The 20,643-nt window shown below is 41.3% G+C and overlaps 1 protein-coding gene across 1 annotated transcript in view; it reads left to right on the forward strand.

Annotated features, from left to right (window-relative positions):
- The first annotated feature begins 13,753 nt into the window (after positions 1-13,753).
- Positions 13,754-20,643, forward strand: part of col11a2 (collagen, type XI, alpha 2) — a 239,729-nt gene continuing 232,839 nt past the window's right edge. The window contains exons 1-2 of the mRNA XM_060904819.1: positions 13,754-13,928; positions 14,015-14,135. Of these exons, the coding sequence (XP_060760802.1) occupies positions 14,036-14,135 (100 nt within the window). The 5' untranslated portion in view covers positions 13,754-13,928; positions 14,015-14,035. The remainder of the gene's footprint in view (positions 13,929-14,014; positions 14,136-20,643) is intronic.

Here is a 20,643-nt window from a genome sequence, read left to right on the forward strand (position 1 = left end):
TGCTAACTCGGAAGACCCTCCGAAAACAGCATTCGTGTCCATTCTAGATTCAGTAGGGGTTAATCAGAATGTCATAGAACCATAATGGTGGTCACACTCTTGATCTAATACTAAAGCCCAGATCAGACGGCAGAAAGACGCATGCTGTGACCTGCGATCGGTTGGGTGGCGACTGATCATAGGTGGTCACAGGTGTTTTACATCAAATCCTTCATTGTGGTCAGACGTATTGCAAGATGCAGAGTTTTTAAGCTGTTACGACAGGATGCAACCAGTTGGAAGCAGACGCAGATAGACGCAGGTTGAAGCAGTGCACAGAAAGCCTTTAAAAAATATAAGGCCATAAGACTGCTCGCAGGTTGTTGCAAACTATTTGCAAGTGCAATCTGTGTCTACCTGCAATGCATTGCAGACATCTCTAAAGACATGTCTTCCCCTGCGTCAGCCTGTGTCTGGCTGCCACTACCTGCTTCAACCTGTGATTGGTCATTCAAGCGTTGCATGACTGCCTGCCTCTACATGCGTCAACCTGCTATTTGCACCGATTCGAAGTGAAATTGCAGCTGAGATGCGAACAGATTGTGATCCACTTGCATCAACCTGCCTCTAATAAAGAGCCTCTGCAACACTCTGCCTTTATCTGTGTTGGCGTGCATCAACGCAAAACCAGTCTTGCGTCTACCTGTGATTTTGTTATCTCAGGTAGATGCAAGTAGGTGAAAACTAGTTGCAGCCTGCTGTCTGACCTGGGCATAATATTTGGGTTAAATATAGAAAATATAGTTGAGGGGGCGTCGTGGCTCAGGTGGTTAAGGCGCCATACCATGAATGCGGGCGACCCGGGTTCGATTCCGGCCCGAGGTCATTTCCCGATCCCTTCCCGTCTCTCTCTCTCCCGCTCATTTCCTGTCTCTACACTGTCCTATCCAATAAAGGTGCAAAAAGCCCAAAAAAATATCTTTAAAAAAAAAAAAGAAAATATAGTTGAGTCACACTTCTACAGTCTTTTGAAGTGACCTGGGATCATTATCTCATCTCATTCAAAATATATCTTTGCAATAATATATGCACCTTGCCACACTACTGTGTCAAATATACATTCATGTCAACTACTTCACACAGGGAGTTTGCATGTTCTCCCTGTGTCTGCGTGGGTTTCCTCCGGGTGCTCCGGTTTCCCCCACAGTCCAAAGACATGCAGGTTAGGTTAATTGGTGGCTCTAAATTAACCGGAGGTGTGAATGTGAGTGTGAATGGTTGTTTGTCTCTGTGTCAGCCCTGCGATGACCTGGCGACTTGTCCAGGGTGTACCCCGCCTCTCGCCCATAGTCAGCTGGGATAGGCTCCAGCTTGCCTGCGACCCTGTAGAACAGGATAAGCGGCTACAGATAATGGATGGATGGATGGATGGATGGATGGATGGATGGATACTTCACACAGTTTAATCGATAGTCTCCCAGAGATATCAACTTTGATTGGATCACCATCAGACCCAACAAAACTTGATCAGGCAACTGAATGCGTAGAGTCCATGTTCCACTATACTTTAGATAATGTAACTCCACTTCAAAGAAACATGATTAGAGAGAAAAAACTCGCGCTCTGTTATAATGATTACACACGCACCTTAAAACAGACCACTTGAAAATTAGAACATAAATAGCATCAAACAAAATTGGTAGTATTCCAATTAACATGGAAGGAGTGCCTCTTCCAGGGGCAGCACTGTCGCCTCACAGCTAGAAGGTTGCAGGTTCAAACCTCACAGCCAACAGGGCCTTTCTGTGTAGAGTTTGCATGTTCTCCCCGTGTCTGCATTCAAAGACATGCAGATTGGGTAAAAAATACCCAGCCAGTAGGGTTGCACAAGCCAGTGCATACTTAGGGCCAGTCCCAAACCTACATAGATTGGGGAGGGTTGCCTCAGGAAGGGCATCTGATGCTTAAAAAAAAACAAAAAACTGTCAAATCAAACATGTTAATCATAATTCAGAGGGATGATCCACTGTAGTGACCCCTAATGGGAGCAGCCAAAAGAAAATAGAACGAGAGCCTCTTGAAGTATGGAAAAGCTCCTATGTTGACAATGTCTGTTGTTAAAAGCGCTATACAAATAAACTGACTTGATAACTCATGTAATCAAATTGATGCTAATGCATGCATCACATTTTGCTCTGGAGGATGGTAAACAGTCTGTGAGCTGCACATGATCAGGTCTAGAAGGTGAAAAAAGCCAGACAGCTGGCTTTTGCTCTTTTCGCAGCAATTGTATCTCTCCTCCATTGTTGTTTTGCTGTGCTACCAGTGCTGCTGATGAAGATGGTGCTCAGCGTGTGTGTTTAGACAAAAAGCCACATACAGTTAGGTCCATAAATATTTGGACAGAGACAACATTTTTCTAATTTTGGTTCTGTACATTACCACAATGAATTTTGAACAAAACAATTCAGATGCAGTTGAAGTTCAGACTTTAAGCTTTAATTCAATGGGTTGAACAAAATGATTGCATAAAAATGTGAGGAACTAAAGCATTTTTTAAACACAATCCCTTCATTTCAGGGGCTCAAAAGTAATTGGACAAATTAAATAATTGTAAATAAAATGTTAATTTCTAATACTTGGTTGAAAACCCTTTGTTGGCAATGACTGCCTGAAGTCTTGAACTCATGGACATCACCAGATGCTGTATTTCCTCCTTTTTAATGCTCTGCCAGGCCTTTACTGCAGCGGTTTTCAGTTGCTGTTTGTTTGTGGGCCTTTCTGTCTGAAGTTTAGTCTTTAACAAGTGAAATGCATGCTCAGTTGGGTTGAGATCAGGTGACTGACTTGGCTATTCAAGAATATTCCACTTCTTTGCTTTAATAAACTCCTGGGTTGCTTTGGCTTTATGTTTTGGGTCATTGTCCATCTGTATTATGAAACGCCGACCAATCAGTTTGGCTGCATTTGGCTGGATTTGAGCACACAGTATGTCTCTGAATACCTCAGAATTCATCCGGCTGCTTCTGTCTTGTGTCACATCATCAATAAACACTAGTGACCCAGTGCCACTATCAGCCATGCATGCCCAAGCTATCACACTGCCTCCGCCATGTTTTACAGATGATGTGGTATGCTTTGGATCATGAGCTGTACCACGCCTTCACCATACTTTTTTCTTGCCATCATTCTGGTAGAGGTTGATCTTGGTTTCATCTGTCCAAAGAATGTTCTTCCAGAACTGTGCTGGCTTTTTAAGATGCTTTTTTAGCAGAGTCCAATCTAGCCTGTTTATTCTTGAGGCTTATGAGTGGCTTGCACTGTGCAGTGAACCCTCTGTATTTACTTTCATGCAGTCTTCTCTTTATGGTAGATTTGGATATTGATACGCCTACCTCCAGGAGAGTGTTGTTTACTTGGTTGACTGTTGTGAAGAGGTTTCTCTTCACCATGGAAATTATTCTGCGATCATCCACTACTGTTGTCTTCTGTGGGCATCCAGGTCTTTTTGCATTGGTGAGTTCACCAGTGCTTTCTTTCTTTCTCGGGATGTACCAAACTGTAGATTTTGCCACTCCTAATATTGTAGCAATTTCTCAGATTTTTTTTTTCTGTTTTCGCAGCTTAAGGATGGCTTCTTTCACCTGCATGGAGAGCTCCTTTGACCGCATGTTTTCTTCACAGCAAAATCTTCCAAATGCAAGCACCACACCTCAAATCAACTCCAGGCCTTTTATCTGCTTAATTGAGAATGACATAACGAAGGAATTGCCCACACCTGCCCATGAAATAACCTTTGAGTCAATTGTCCAATTACTTTTGGTCCCTTTAAAAACGGGGTGGCACATGTTAAGGAGCTGAAACTCCTAAACCCTTCATCCAATTTTAATGTGGATACCCTCAAATGAAAGCTGAACGTCTGGACTTTATGCCCATGTCCATTATATAACTATAACTTGAATATGTTTCAGTAAACAGGTAAAAAAAAAAAAAATTGTGTCAGTGTCCAAATATATATGGACCTAACTGTAAATTCCAATCTCATTTATGTTGCATGGCTACGAATCCGATCTAGGACCACATATGACAGTGACTCAAATTTGATTTGAAAATATTGGATTTCTGTGTGCACACAGACCTGAAAATGTCATCTGTGTTCAGGTAAAAAAAAAAAATCAGATTTCAGTCACTACAGGCAGGTAATGTGAACGTAGCTGGAGCCAATCAAGAGACTAGCACCTTCCTGAGTGGAATGGATACCATCCTGCCCTAAAAAGCCACACTTGTCCTCAAAAGTACTCCAGTTATCTATCAAGCCCACAGTTTTTGGAGCACCACCTGAACATCCAGCAGTTCAGTCACCATAAGCTGCTGTAAATTACATCACTATGCCTCATTGGGAAGGAGCCAGAGCATATTACTGCATCAGACTATGCTTAGTTACCTTTGACATGCAAAGGAGTAACCATTAGCTCTTATATGGATAACTACCTAGGAATATTTGTTTTTGCCTAAAACCCTAAAATTACATGCAATATTGAGCACTCTGGCTCCTGGTATACAGATAAGTACAGCTCCTGGTGACACTAAATGCCTGGCTAATTTCACGTCATAGAATGAAGTGTCCTTTAACTTACAAATGGCCTTCTCAGTGGATGATGGAGTAATGTCCATTGAGCATTTCAAGATTCAAGAGACCTTTATTGTCAATATGTCCATATTCAAGTATACAGCACACTGTAATACAATTTCCCTCAGGCACCCCATGGTGCATTTACAGAGAAAATAATAGATTTAAAAAAAATAACTCTATACCTATCTCAGTAGACATTTAGCTATCTAGACATCTAGCTAGCTAAACAGATAGCTATATAAGTACAACCCCGATTCCAAAAAAGTTGGGACAAAGTACAAATTGTAAATAAAAACGGAATGCAATAATTTACAAATCTCAACAACTGATATTGTATTCACAATAGAACATAGACAACATATCAAATGTCGAAAGTGAGACATTTTGAAATTTCATGCCAAATATTGGCTCATTTGAAATTTCATGACAGCAACACATCTCAAAAAAGTTGGGACGGGGCAATAAGAGGCTGGAAAAGTTAAAGGTACAAAAAAGGAACAGCTGGAGGACCAAATTGCAACTCATTAGGTCAATTGGCAATAGGTCATTAACATGACTGGGTATAAAAAGAGCATCTTGGAGTGGCAGCGGCTCTCAGAAGTAAAGATGGGAAGAGGATCACCAATCTCCCTAATTCTGCGCCGACAAATAGTGGAGAAATATCAGAAAGGAGTTTGACAGTGTAAAATTGCAAAGAGTTTGAACATATCATCATCTACAGTGCATAATATCATCAAAAGATTCAGAGAATCTGGAAGAATCCCTGTGTGTAAGGTTCAAGGCCGGAAAACCATACCGGGTACCCGTGATCTTCGGGCTCTTAGACGGCACTGCATCACATACAGGCATGCTTCTGTATTGGAAATCACAAAATGGGCTCAGGAATATTTCCAGAGAACATTATCTGTGAACACAATTCACCGTGCCATCCACCGTTGTCAGCTAAGACTCTATAGATCAAAGAAGAAGCCATATCTAAACATGATCCAGAAGGGCAGACATCTTCTCTGGGCCAAGGCTCATTTAAAATGGACCGTGGCAAAGTGGAAAACTGTTCTGTGGTCAGATGAATCAAAATTTGAAGTTCTTTATGGAAATCAGGGACACCGTGTCATTCGGACTAAAGAGGAGAAGGACAACCCAAGTTGTTATCAGCGCTCAGTTCAGAAGCCTGCATCTCTGATGGTATGGGGTTGCATTAGTGCGTGTGGCATGGGCAGCTTACACATCTGGAAAGACACCATCAATGCTGAAAGGTATATCCAGGTTCTAGAGCAACATATACTCCCATCCAGACGACGTCTCTTTCAGGGAAGACCTTGCATTTTCCAACATGACAATGCCAAACCACATACTGCATCAATTACAGCATCATGGCTGCGTAGAAGAAGGGTCCAGGTACTGAACTGGCCAGCCTGCAGTCCAGATCTTTCACCCATAGAAAACATTTGGCGCATCATAAAACGGAAGATACGACAAAAAAGACCTAAGACAGTTGAGCAACTAGAATCCTACTTTAGACAAGAATGGGTTAACATTCCTATCCCTAAACTTGAGCAACTTGTCTCCTCAGTCCCCAGACGTTTACAGACTGTTGTAAAGAGAAAAGGGGATGTCTCACAGTGGTAAACATGGCCTTGTCCCAACTTTTTTGAGATGTGTTGTTGTCATGAAATTTAAAATCACCTAATTTTTCTCTTTAAATGATACATTTTCTCAGTTTAAACATTTGATATGCCATCTATGTTCTATTCTGAATAAAATATGGAATTTTGAAACTTCCACATCATTGCATTCCGTTTTTATTTACAGTTTATACTTTGTCCCAACTTTTTTGGAATCGGGGTTGTACAATAATCAACATAAAGACAGGTGTAAACTGGCATTGTGCATTTGTGTGCAAATATTTGATTGAGACCCGGTGTGGCCGCTGCGATCTAGGGCGCCACCATCTTGGATCAATTTCAATTTACCAACAATTTACCAAACTAATTAATTTCCCAGAACTATAACATTCTGAAACAGAATCTATTAAGTCTGTCTTTTAAAGTTCACCTCGTAGAAAGCTCAGTCAATGTGTTTCTAACCTTCTTCTGTCTTGCCTTTTAGTTTCATCAAACCATCAAAATTATACTCTATGGAAATGAGCCAGTCCCCACTGTGTCGTAAAATTCATGGTCTGTCTACTAATGGTTGCTCTAATGTGGCAGGGAATAGCAGAGACTGTTCATTCTCTGTGCTTGCAGAGAGGTTTTCATCAACGGCTTGCAATTTTGGGGCCACTGCCTTTGAGTAATCTTTGATTGAAACACATGACCACAGGGCAAGGGTTACCAGCTGCTCTTGGCTTCTAGTTTTTTTGTCTACGCATTACTCATGCTACCTTAGTGTCCATGTTGAAGCATCAAAAAGGTTTACCTCTAAACCATCAGCCATAATTTGTATTTGTTTTTCCAGCTTTCTACCTCTATGTTTCTGCCTAGGTTTGTATGATACCTTATACCTTGTATCAGTTACCTTTAACTTAGTTTCAATTACATTTGCAATGTTCAATCCTGTTCAGTATAGCTTCTATCAAATTTAAATAAGTCACAGTTGCTACTATTATTGCACTGTTGTCACTGAGACTGAGTGTGATGCCAACTTGAGTCCATGTTTGATAAATGTGAAAATTGGTAATACAGCTCACAAGAATGCTCCAGTGGGGTCAAAAGCACAAGTGAAAATGCTTCTATGCCCCTGTTTCCCTTTCTTTTTTTATTTAACACAAAAAAATTTCATTACAAATAACATTATCAGTAATAACCCGAGTGAAAAATAGAATCTTAGAAATATTTACATGGATTTCAGAGGTTTTTTTTTTTAGTATTCTGTACTTTTCACTTTAATGACAGTGTGCATTCCAGCTGGCACGGACTCCACAAGTGTGTATAAAACCTGATGTTCGATTTTAGATCAAATCCATCAGAGTGTCATCTGAACATGAGTTTCAGTGGAAAGGATGAGACTAACAGAGAATGCTTTTGTACAAAGCAGTTAACACGGTGAATATCACACATTTGTTTAAATTTAAATAGTGATCTAAAATTAGTGTGGAATCTGTTTCTGCTTATTTCCAGTTTAAAAAAAATGTTTGTTGGAAACAATGTGCATTTTTTGGACTCCCACCTTTGCTTGATATTCATTTTAAAGCATATGTTACTGGGCTCTGGTTGACTCTGCGGTGTGTTGTGTTCTGAATGAAGACTCCCAAGTGAATAAAGCAGTTTATTCCTGCACATGGGTTGGTAAAATAACGCATTGAGGGTGGGAATGCATGTGGAGTCCACCTGCAGCAGTGAAAAGCTCTTTTTTGCCCACAATGAAAAACTGTACAGAAAAACTACAAAATAAAAGTCTCAACCAATTTATGCAGGATTTAATATAAAATTTAAATAACTCTTTATTAACTCCGTTACATACACCCCCCTTAAATCCTGCTAAATTGGGGATGTACCATAAAGATAATCTCAAGAAAAGAGAGAAAAAGATCTTAGATAAGACTGTGGAGAGAAGGAGGAAGACTTGTATGTCACTAAAGAGTTAAAGACGGGAAGGAGCAGTAGCCTAGCCTAGCCTAGCCTAACAATAAGCAATACCGGACAATGTGCAATATAAAGTGCAATATCTTTCCTGCTTACACACACACTCACACATACTCTTACCCTAACCCCACTTCTCCCCCCTTTCCCCCTCCCCCTTCCTCTCTTCCCCATATCTTATTCTTTTATATTTGTATATGTAAATACTTAATTTATTTTAATTTATCTAGAAGTTTTTCTCTATTTCTTTTCTCTGTTTATGTGTAATGATGCTGCTGGAATCTTAATTTCCCTGAGGGAACCTTCCCAAAGGGATCAATAAAGTTTTATCTAATCTCTAATCTAAAAGCTGTCACTTAAGAAATCCTCCAACTAGGGAGTACTCAAAGAATGGGATGGCGCCATACCCCAGACTAAAAGGTAGACTCTTGAAATGCCTGCTACACCTCAAATTCTGCTAAAACTCTGTGTCTGATACTTCTAACCGTATCCTGTGTTGTCTAACTAAAAATGACATCCAATACTAAGTGTTTAACTTAACAAGCTTCTAACTAGAGAAATAAAAGAGTTCACTGTGGACTCTGAAGTGTCAAGAACTTGTTCATTCATCTCACATATGAGTCTCTTTGGAGGTTTGATAGCTCTGCCTTGCCTCGTCTGTGCAACAGCTTTCTCAAAGCTCTGGGGCTGAGCGCATACAGCAGGTTTGTCTAACATGGTGTCTTCATGGGTGAGGACTACTGGTTGGGATACCACTTCTTGTGGGCCATTACTCACAGGGAGCATATCACTGTACTGATCACTGTTTTCACCTGCGATGCCACTTGCTGAGTCACCTGACTCCAACACACAATCAGACACATCAGGCACTTCAGTGTGGTGACTTTGACGCTCCTCCAACTCAAAGTCATCAGGGCTATTCAGCACCCAGTGTGCAGTCCATTCACCTACACCATCTTCAACTGGAGGGTTGACCTCAGGAACTGCCTCATCACTGTTGCTAGACTGGAGATCCTGCACCTTGTCTAGTGGTAGGAAGTCAACAGGGAGCAGCAGATTTCTGTGGACTACCCTCACTCACATCTCTGATCTTGTAGACATTTATGTCAGAATTCACAGCCACAACTTCATATGGAGAAGATTCCCATTTGTCAGCTACCTTCTTTTTACCTCTTTCACCTTTGTTTGCAATGAGCACTCTATCTCCAATGGCAAGTGGTGAGCCTTTGACTTTCCTGTTGTAGAGCCTGGTGTGTTGAGTCTGTTCTTTCTGACTGTGTCTCTGTGCTATCTGCACCGCTTCACGCAGGTCTTTCTTCAGGCGGGAAACAAACTCACTGTGGTCCATTACCACTTCATCAGAAGGTGCTTTGAAACAGGATGTCAACTGGGAGACGAGGGACTCTACCAAACATGAAATAGAAGGGTGCAAAGCCAGTCATCTCATGCTCTGTGCAGTTGTAACAGAAGGTGAGAAGTTGTAACATCTGAGGCCACTTGGCTTTAGATTTCGGAGGCAAAGTTCTAATCATGGATCCAAGGGTCCTGTTGAATCTTTCAGCAATGCCATTGCCCATGGGGTGGTATGGTGTCGTGTGTGACTTTTTGACACCTGACAGAGACAACAGTTCCTTGATCAACTTGCTTTCAAAATTTGCTCCTTGGTCAGAGTGAATCCTCTTTGGAAAGCCATAGACGAGAAAGAAGTCATTCCAGAGTCTTTGAGCTACTTGCTTGGCAGACTGATTCTTACAGAGGAATGTATGAGCCATCTTGGAAAAGTGATCTGTTACGACCAGCACATCCATAGACTTGCCATCGCTGACCTCCGCAGACCAAAAGTCAATGCAGACCAACTCCATCGGCTCTGATATTCTCCAATGGGGCACAGGCATTGGGCTCTGGGGTCTTCCCCACAACACAGCGATGACAGTTCTTCACATGATCGTCGACATCTCACTTCATTCCAACCCAGAAGAATCTCTGCCTTGCTAGCACCAGGGTTCGGCTCTTCCCCTGGTGACCAGCTGCTTCATGAATTCCATTCAGAATTTGTGCCTTGAGGGAGTTAGGCACCACAAATAGAAGAAGCTGTCTGTTCATGTTGCCATCTCTCCTCACCTTGCACAGCACACCATCACGAATAATCAGCTTGTCCCAGCATTTCAGGAGCTGACGTACACTGGAGGGTTCATCTGCACTCTCACTCTTAGATGGCTTTCAACGTCTCTTGATGTAATAGAGCACTTGACTGATGGTCCCATCTTGTCCTTGCTGGCTTACAAGACTGCTGTGAGGGATGGGGGAATTAGCCTGCTGCAGTTGAGGAACAGCTAGGCCCACTTCACTCAGGCCACCAGTGGGGTGTGCACTGAAAAAAGCTGAAATCTCTGGAGCTTCGACTGAACCAGTTCCACTACTGGGTGTGTTGTGTGGATCTTTGCCTGATCTGAGGACCATCTGATGGTTGTTGGAGTACTTGAACACATGCTGGACAGTGTCATCACCAACACCACTGACGTTCTTCAGGAGTGACACATATGGCTCTGTGAGAAGGCGGTGGCTTATACAAGACTGGACATATGGCTCTCTGCTCAAGGCATCAGCGACAACCATTTCTGGAGCCTGGGACATACTTCAGATCAAAGCTGTATGATGCGAGTTTAGCCACCCAGCGCTGCTCACAAGCATCTAGCCTGGGTTTTGTCAAGATGTATGTCAAAGGGTTGTTATCAGTCCAGGCTGTGAAATGACATCCTTTAAGCCAACGGCTAAACTTTTCACAGACAGCCCACTTCAATGCAAAGAACTCCAGTCTGTGAGCAGGGTAATTAATCTGTAAGCGAGAGAGTGTTCTGCTGGCAAAGGCTACAGGTCTTGCTATCTCTTCTCCTGGAGGGACTTGAGAGAGAACTGCCCCGACTCCATCAAAGGACGCATCAATGGCCAAAATGAAAGGCTGGTCGAGGAATGGATGGGCCAAAGTCACACTCTGCAGCAGATCCAACTTCAGTATTTCAAATGCATTCTGACACACAGGTGTCCAGTCAGCGGGAGTGAGCTTAGCATAGCACATTCTCTTTCTAGGCTTTCTCCCCTGTCTCACAGGAGTCTGCTTGCTGGATCCTGATGTCAACTGGAAGAGTGGCTTGGCCTTAGCAGAACATCTCTCGATGAAGTGTTGGTAATACAGCACCATACCAAGGAATGACCTTATCTTCTTTGGACATGGTGCCTGTCCATCAGCCTCCATCAGATCGACCTGCTGGACTTTGCTAATGGTCTCAACCTTGTCTGGGTCTGTCTTAATGCCTTCCTCAAAGATGATATGGCCCAGGAACTTAACAGATCATCTTAAGAAAAAGCACTTCTTAGGGGCAAGCTTTAAGTTGTGACTGGACAGACGTGAGAAGACCATTTCAAGGCGCTGAAGAGCCACAGATTCAGACAGGGTAAACACCATCAGATCATCCAAGTAGCACAGCAGACTCTTGAAGTTCTCATCTCCAAAGATGGACATCATCATTCTCATGAATGTGACTGGACTGTTGGATAGGCCCTGAGGAAGTCTGTTGTATTCGTGCAGGCCAAACAGTGAAGAGAAGGCTGTGTATTTCTTGTCCTCTTCCTGCAGAGGCACGTTATAGTAGCCTGATGTCAGGTCTATAGTGGAGAAGAAGGCGTTCCCACCCAGAGCAGCTAACACATCCGACTGGTGAGGCAGTGGGTAGGCGTCTCTGACAGTCCGTGCATTCAGCCACCTGAAGTCCGTACAGATCCTTAAGTCACCATTCTTTTTCCAGACCAACATGAGGGGAGATGCATAATCACTGTGCGACTTGCGAATTATTCCTTTCTCCTCCATCTCATTCTACTGGCTTGGTGGTATTCGCCTGTATGGCATCCGAAAGGGTCTGTCATCAGTCAGATGAATGCGATGCACAAAACCTTTGGTTTCTCCACAGTCCATTTTGCCTCTTGAGAAGATTGACAGGAATGGAATTACATCAGAAAAAAACTGAATTTTCATTTCTTAAAATTCAAACTAAGACTTTTCTGATGTGACACTGCTATAATTAGGGTGATGATTTTTAAATATGGTTTTTAATACTTTTTGCCTTGGATTCCATCCATCCATTATCTGTAGCCACTTATGTTCTACAGGGTCGCAGGCAAGCTGGAGCCTATCCCAGCTGACTATGGGCGAGAGGCAGGGTACACCCTGGACAAGTTGCCAGGTTATCGCAGGGCTGACACAGAGACAAACAACCATTCACACTCACATTCACATCTCCGGTAAGAGCCACCAATTAACCTAACCTACATGTCTTTGGACTGTGGGGGAAACCAGAGCACCCGAAGAAAACCCACACAGAAACGGGGAGAACATGCAAACTCCACACAGAAAGGCCCTCACCGGCCACTGGGCTCGAACCCATGACCCTCTTGCTGTGAGGCGACAGTGCTAACCACTACACCACCATGCCGCCCCTTGTATTCCATACTTTAGCAATATCACTGAGCTGACAAGTTAAGGCAATCTTAATATCATAATTTTGGGCTCTCTGCTGCAGAATTGCCCATTAATGATTCTGACTACAGTGAAATTAAAGGAAACATTGTGTAAATGATGACCAAGAGGTATGTGAGCCTGGACCTGTTAATCCTGGGAGTTGAAGCAGTTCAATTGTAATTAATCCTTTAAATCTGCAATCTCTGTAAAATCTGTAACATTTCTTACATTTTGATGGCTAAGGTACCGTATATGATATTTAGATATTTGCATAAAAACTGCACATATAATATGTATATTTTCTTGAGGAGATACCATCATGTAGTGCAGGTCATGTGACTCTGAAACTATTCTTGAAGAAGAAGAAGAAGACTTTATTCTTTTTTTGTCACATCTATATTACAACACAGTGAAATTCTTTCTTCACATATTCCAGCTTGTTAGGAAGTTGGGGTCAGAGCGCAGGGTCAGCCATGATACAGGGCCTCTAGAACAGATAATTTTAAGGGACTTGTTCAATGGTTTAGCAGTGGCAACTGGGAGATGCTGGGGTTTGAACTCCCTACTTTCTGATCAGTACCCCAGAGTATTATTATAATAAGTCAACGGTAATTTTTATTCAGTTCATTTGCTACAATAAAATTGTTCTATTATTATATTTGCAGAGAATACATAAATGACACAACTTATTTATTGTGATTTAAGGGAAATAGTTTATATATAAGGACATTTTAATGTTATTAATAGTTCTTGATTTTTGACTGTATGTTTGGGTAACGTGAATTCATGTAAAATAAGGAAAGGTACAGTTTCGCATCGTAAACAGATTCACTCAGATGATTTTAAAGAAGTAACGAGGCTGAGGAAAGAACTGGCACAATAGTGCATCTGTTCTGAGGTTCGTCCCGAGCCGACGTGTAGCCTGTGATTAGTGTGGTTATGCGTGTACCTCCCTCCCTTCCCCCTCCCTTCCCCCTTCCTAACGTTCTTCCTCTCAGTCACTCTCTCTTCTCCTCTGTCACTTACACATCCTTTCCAGCTTTTCAGGGAGTAAAGTAAGAAGTGAAAGAGAGACTGGAGGAGAGAAAGTGTGATTCCAAGTCTCTCTCTGCTCTCTCCGCAACTCCTCACTCACTCCTCCTGACTCAATGGGTCCTTAGCGTCAAATTTATTAACCAAGTTCACGTTTACTATTTAAGTTTGATGCAAAAGTTTAAAAAAGGTGGGTGTGCGTTAAAAATCCGTGTTTTTAAAGCGGATTTAACTATTTATTTATTTATTGTAACTGTATGCTGTCCTGCCTTGTAGTCTCACCAAATCTTGGAAATTATGGATATTCGGATGAAACGAAGACCGTGGAGCCAAGACCCTTTAGCCCTCCTGCTAACTGTTGCGTTCGTCCTGTGCCTAATTCTCCGGGCACAAGCAGGTAAGATGTATATGTTGAAGATACATTGTTATGTGTGCATACACAGCTACAGAACGTGCGCATTTTAACCAGAAATTCTCAGCAGCACTCTCACACCTTTATGCGCGCGCTGGTTTCTTTGTGCTTTTACGCACTGGAGATAGCGCACAGAGAGAGATCACAGAGAGATAGTTGCATTCGGAAATGATGAAATATTGTGTATACGCATAAAACACGCTCTCATAATTTCAAATATATAATACAAAGAGCACATTCCTGTATGTGAGTTAAAGCCCTGGTTGCGCGCAGATATTCCAGGAGGAGACAGAGGGTAGGACGGTGCTTTCCATCAGGGCTGAGTGCAGGTTCATGCTGCTGTTGTAGGCGACAGGTTCATTTCATTTCACTCAGGTTTGTCAGTGACTAATACAATGAACCGGATAAAATGGAACATTTTGTAATATAAACCTATATGTTACAATAGACCTGTGATAAGTTTACTTGTCACCTGTCCTTACTTCTTAGCCTCCACTTATAGCATGAGTTTTGAAACAAGCGAGGCCTCAGTCTATCTAAACACAATATGCTTGTGTATTTTTCCCCAACTAAATATAGAAATATATTCTGTAAAATAATTTTGATTGTTTTTGATTACATGTTTTTCAAACATAGTGTAAATAGGAACAATCCAAATACTGGAGCAATATCTATTTTTCTGTATATTATCATACACAGCAGAGTCCAGGTTAGAGTGTCAATTAATGCTTTTTCTGGTATTAAAAAAAATGGACCATTTTAATAAACAGGTTAACTGATCACTTACACTGAATGTGTACAGTATGTTGACCTTGAATTTAATAGCTAAATAAGTTTGTATCCACTCTTACACAATCATTGTTTTGTTGCTAATGATAAAAAAAGTTAAAACAAAAAGAGAATCTCTTCAGCTGTAACAATGCTGCATTTACTGCTTCAAAGCATTATGTATTTGAAAGAAAACCTGAACATCTTTAATGAATGGGTTATTATGAAGCACTCAGAAGTGAGTGAAAGACTTAGTGTCTCCCTGAGTGTGTGCTTTGTTCAGTTATGTTTATGTAACCACAAACGTCAGGGGGAAACAACTTTTTTTCACCCATAAAAAGGCAGAGTTTAATAGTAAGATGAATGCTTTACTGTGCCCCACAGAAGAGGGTTTACATGTGTGACTGTGTACACACAGCTGCTCGCACCTATGCAGAAATGTTGGAGTCCAGTTAAAGGAATGCTCTGATTTTATACTGTCAAAAGTTTTCTGCTATTTCAGTAGTTTGCTATTTCTGCAAATTAAGGTAAATCAGAATAACTAAACTTAGCAGCATTTATTTTTGGCCTTAATGTTTATGGAAGCGCTTCATAGCTTCAATAACTTGACTTAATTCATGTGACATCATGTAAAGGGGGTGTGGTCAGCAGCCCCCTTATATCATGTTAAAAACAATAATCTTGGGGCAGGAAAAATGACGTGCTTTGACTAATTTTCATTATAAGGTTATAATGTTTACATATTAAACATTACTCACTAATATCTGACATATACAGTATTTATGATATATGTACAGTATATATGTGTTAGATTTTGGCTACTACTCTCACAAAATATGAAAAAGGATAGAGTTAGTTTAAATTATTTGCAGATGTTTATACAGTAATTGAATCATTTTCAACATGGTTTGCTTTAAGACTTAAAATATAGTAAATAGAGAGATGAAAAGTGAAGGGATGTAATGAATACATGAAACACATGAAATTGGAATTTTATTTAATAATGCCATTGTTAAAGAATCTACAAATAAATACAATTTTGAACATGTAATTGTGGACAAACTAAACTAATGAAAACATGTCCCAGATACCAAACATCACTAAAATGGTATTCAGTCAGTCTTGACAAAAGGGTAAGCCATGTTTAAAAAAATACTGTCAATCAATCAATCAATCAATCAAATGGTTAATTAATTAATTACTTAAAATATTTTCCTTCATATGTAGAATTTGCTGCCACTGTTTGGTGAAAATTAAACCTTTGTCAACTCATTTTCATAATTGGCTTCTTACTGCTATCTGTAGCTTCTGAATCCAAAGAAAGAACATTATTTTTGTTGTTTATTTTTTAGATTAACATCAACTAGTGAGTTACCATTTGTTAAGATTTCAGAATTTCTGCCATTTTTCTGATACTTCTTCTGAATCTTCATTCAATCAGAAACATGATTCAATATAAACAGGAAATGCTACATCCATGATTGAGACAGGAAGTGCTTGGCATTTGTCTTTCACAATATAACATTTACTTTAATCCAAGTCTGTGTCTCAGCTCATTTGAACAAAATCCAAATAAATTGTGTCTTACAATAAAGTGGTGACACAAATAAGCAATTTCTTGTATTTGCAATTGATGTGCTTGTGCTCTGATCTTGTGCAACGATGGTGTTGAAATCAAAAGTTCAAAGACATGCGGTTAGGTTAACATGGGGCGTCCTTGGGCTGAAGTGCCCTTGAGCAAGGCACCTAACCTTCAACTGCTCCCTGGATGTTGTAGCATAGCTGCCCACTACTCTGGGTATGTGTGTGTGTTCATTGCTCACTTGTGTGTATGCATGCGTGTGTTCACTGCTTCAGATGGGTTAAATGCAGAGGATGAATTTCACTGTGCTTGAGTGTGCATATGACAAAGTCTTCTTCTTCTTCGAAAAATGATCAAATACTAGATGTTTTTAAGTCACATTACATTGATTCAGTAAACTCCTGATGATTTTTATGGATACTCATGACATTACTTTTGTACTGTACAAACTTTAGATTAGATTAGATAGAACTTTATTGATCCCTTTGGGCGGGTTTCCTCGGGGAAATTAAAATTCCAGTAGCATCATTACAGGATAAACAGAGAATAGAAATAGAGAAAAAACTTCCAGATAAATTAAATTAGGTATTTGCATATACAAATATAAAAAAGAATAAGAATAAGATATGGGGAAGGGGGGGAAGGGCCAACGGAAGAGATATTGCACATTATATTGCACATTGTTCAGTATTGTTTATTGTCAGGCTAGGCTACTGCTCCTTCCCGTCCTCTGTTCTCCTGTTACCCCCCCCAGAGAGGAGTTGTACAGTCTGATGGCATGAGGGACAAAGGAGTTTTTAAGTCTGTTAGTCCTGCATTTGGGAAGGAGCATTCTGTCACTGAACAGACTCCTCTGCAGGGACGTCACTAGGTTTGAGAGACAGGGGTAGCTTAGCACCCAGAGGAGAAAAGGTATTGTGCGCGCACAGCGCGCACTGAACGTTTTTCAGAGCACCTACTAAGGCTGTCAATCAATTCATTATTTCAAGAGCATCACACCTTGGGGACACACTTCCCACCATTTCTATTCTATTTTAAAATTGCTTTCATCATTTAATTGCTTGCTGAAGCAACTTCACCAGCTAAACTACAAAAATGTGAAAAAAACAATGGTAGGTGTCATGCATTCCTGCGCAAACTGAAGAGGGCAAGTGCTTCACAAATCATCATGTAAACATTCTACAGAAGACTCAATATAGCCTAGGTAAAGTTAAGCAAATGCAAACCACTGACATCAAATTACAATCTCACCGTGTGTGTCTGCAAATGAAAGCATAGAATTCTGACTCTCTGCAAATCCAACTCAATGGAAGCCCGCACCGCGCCTGCTGCAGAATGCCCGCGTAGTTTTTTAAGTCCTACTAGCCTACCACTCGACGTGACGCTTGACACAGAGCCAATGAGGAGGAATCATAACGATATTAATAATATTGCATTAAACAATAAATAAGCAAGCAGAAACTGTTGTTCGGATTAACTTGCGTTCTTGATGGCTCGTGTTCAGTGCTTTACTGCCTTTGTTTTTTTTGGGAAAAAAATAAAAATATAAATAATTTAAAAAAGGGCAAAAAATATAGGGTGGCTTTGCCATAAGATAGGGTGGCTGGAGCTACCCTAAAATGGGTCTGGCGACGTCTATGCTCCTCTGGTTGCTGATGACAGTGTGCAGAGGGTGACTGGCATCGTCCATGATGTTCAGTATTTTGTCCATAGTCGTCTTCTCTGCCACCGTCACCAGAGAGTCCAGCTTCATGCCGACCACAGAGCCAGCCCGCCTGATCAGTTTGTCCAGCCTGGATGGGTCCTTCTTTGATGTGCTGCCCCCCCAGCACACCATGGTGTAAAACAGGACACTGGCAACCACAGACTGATAGAACGTATTTACCACGTGGCCTGAACAAAGAGTTAGCCTGTGGATTGCTAGCTAAGGTGTGTTTGTGAGGCCTGTGGTAAACAAAAGGTTAGCCTAGCTTGCTAACGAGACAGAAGAATTAGCCGTGTGGCTAGCTAAGGTGTGTTTGTGAGGCCTTTGTGTGGGGGAGGGCCACCACGTGTTCCCTTGAGACAATACAATTAGCCCTGGATGCTAATGGGACAAAAGAATTAGCTGTAGGCTAATTTCACTAGCTTATAACAGTACTATCCACTGAAATCTTGATGCAGTCAAGATGTGTAATAATGAAATTAAAGTGTAAGACAGGAAGATAGAGAGAGCATGCAAAGCCTATCTATTAAAACAATTGAGAGATTAAAACAAAATAGAACATCAATTCAACACGCTGCGTGTTTACAGTGTACACATTTAAACCGTTCCCGAGTTTAAATTCACACTTCTTCATAAAAGCTAATTCCTAAGACTAGGTTTTTGCCCAAATGTCAGTCTTACTCAGTATTTTGCCTCTACACAAAATTATGAAGAGATGTTCCGAGACTTTTGGAGTTTCACCGTTGTGAAGCACGTGAGTCGCTTCCAATGGAAAGCAGAGGATTTCTTGGTCCGATGCGTGGTCGCTCATGATGAAAAAGTCTCTGATCAGACAATGTGCACAGAGAATTAATTAGAAGGAATTATGTCGCTTCCAATTAAATTAAACTGCTTTGGCTGCAGTCCGTACGTACGTATAATGAATAAACAAAAACCGGTTGTAACTCAAGCTGAGTTTAAAAATCGCGCGATCTTAGAGTCTACCGTGGCCAAAGGTAAACAAAGAAATCGCGTTAAATCATGGATCTTGCAAGAAAGAGAAGAAAAGACGTCTTATCTTGGGTGCTCGGCGGAGCGAATCTCTTTGTATCCAGACGGCTTGAAGTCCAGATGAGAGAGACAGAGAGAGAGAGCTAGGAGTTTCTGGGTTTCTTATGCTTTTATGGAGGATGTGACATTGGAAATCCCGCCCACGCGTGACGTAGGTTAACGCGGAAGTTGGCTGATGGGAAATGTAGTTTTTTAAAGGGATGGTGTATTGTACCTACAATCCCCCTTTTGGTCTCAGGGGTATGATGGAGTCGTAGCACTGAGAGCACAGTACCGTACAGTCCACACGCCTATAGTCCTTGAGGTAGCCTTGCTCTGTACAGTCCATGGTGTCCTGTGAAAACTGTGTAAACTCATGAGTTCCAGTAAGACAGCTGGAGGCAGAGGCATTTTGGGCATATAATCAGGCTATTGAGGTATTTCACTCACGTGACCAAGTCATGTGATGCTGCCATTTTGGATGGCACGGCTCGAATCAGTTTGAATGCGAGGAAGGCGACAAATGAAAAACATAAAAGAAAAAGGAGCGAGATGCAGAAAACACCTTCACTATCCAGCGACATAGGGCATTTACAGGGCGAGCAGAGGGAGAGGTATTTGCAAAAATTGAGGTTAGCAGGCTTAGAGAACGACGTTTACCTGCTTCCACCAGGATTGTTCACTGACGTACGGAAGTACACGAAGCCCTCGTCTTTACCTGACTTCAGCCCACATGATCTGTATACCTATGTCGTTAAAAACCCATCGCCATACACAGGTATTGATCTGAAAGCGTATACGAGTTTGGATGCTTACAAATATTTTGTGTCAGGCTGGGTAACATGCCTACATCAGCGGGTCGTTCCTGGAGCCGGTGGTCGCCATCTTATTACAGCTAAGGTTTGTTCACATTTTCATTTATTTTCGGTCCTCAGGATAAACAAAATGTTATTAAATGTCATTGAAATAACTTCTTAGTCTGTTGAGACATGGCCCGTTATAAATTTGCTGTTACCAGGCAATGACTAAGAACTGTTATTAGGGTCAGTGTAGTTGTAGCAGTGTATTAGCAACTAGCTGTTAGCACTAGCTAATGTCAACAACATCATAGCTGGTATGTTACTGTAGCAATGTTTACGTTCAGTCATTTGGATGACTGTTAAAACCTTTCAGTCTCAAGTTTTTCCTTTACTGGATTTACTAGTTTACTGAGCTAGCGTGCTCGGGCAAGCCGGCTGGCCGGCACGTGCACGCTAGCTCAGTAAACTAGTAAATCCAGTAAAGGAAAAACTTGAGACTGAAAGGTTTTAACAGTCATCCAAATGACTGAACGTAAACATTGCTACAGTAACATACCAGCTACTGTTGTTGACATTAGAAAGCTTGACGTTCAAAATGGCGGACACCGG

The sequence above is a fragment of the Neoarius graeffei genome, chromosome 22 (genome assembly GCF_027579695.1).
Source record: "Neoarius graeffei isolate fNeoGra1 chromosome 22, fNeoGra1.pri, whole genome shotgun sequence".
NCBI classification, from domain to species: Eukaryota; Metazoa; Chordata; class Actinopteri; order Siluriformes; family Ariidae; genus Neoarius; species Neoarius graeffei.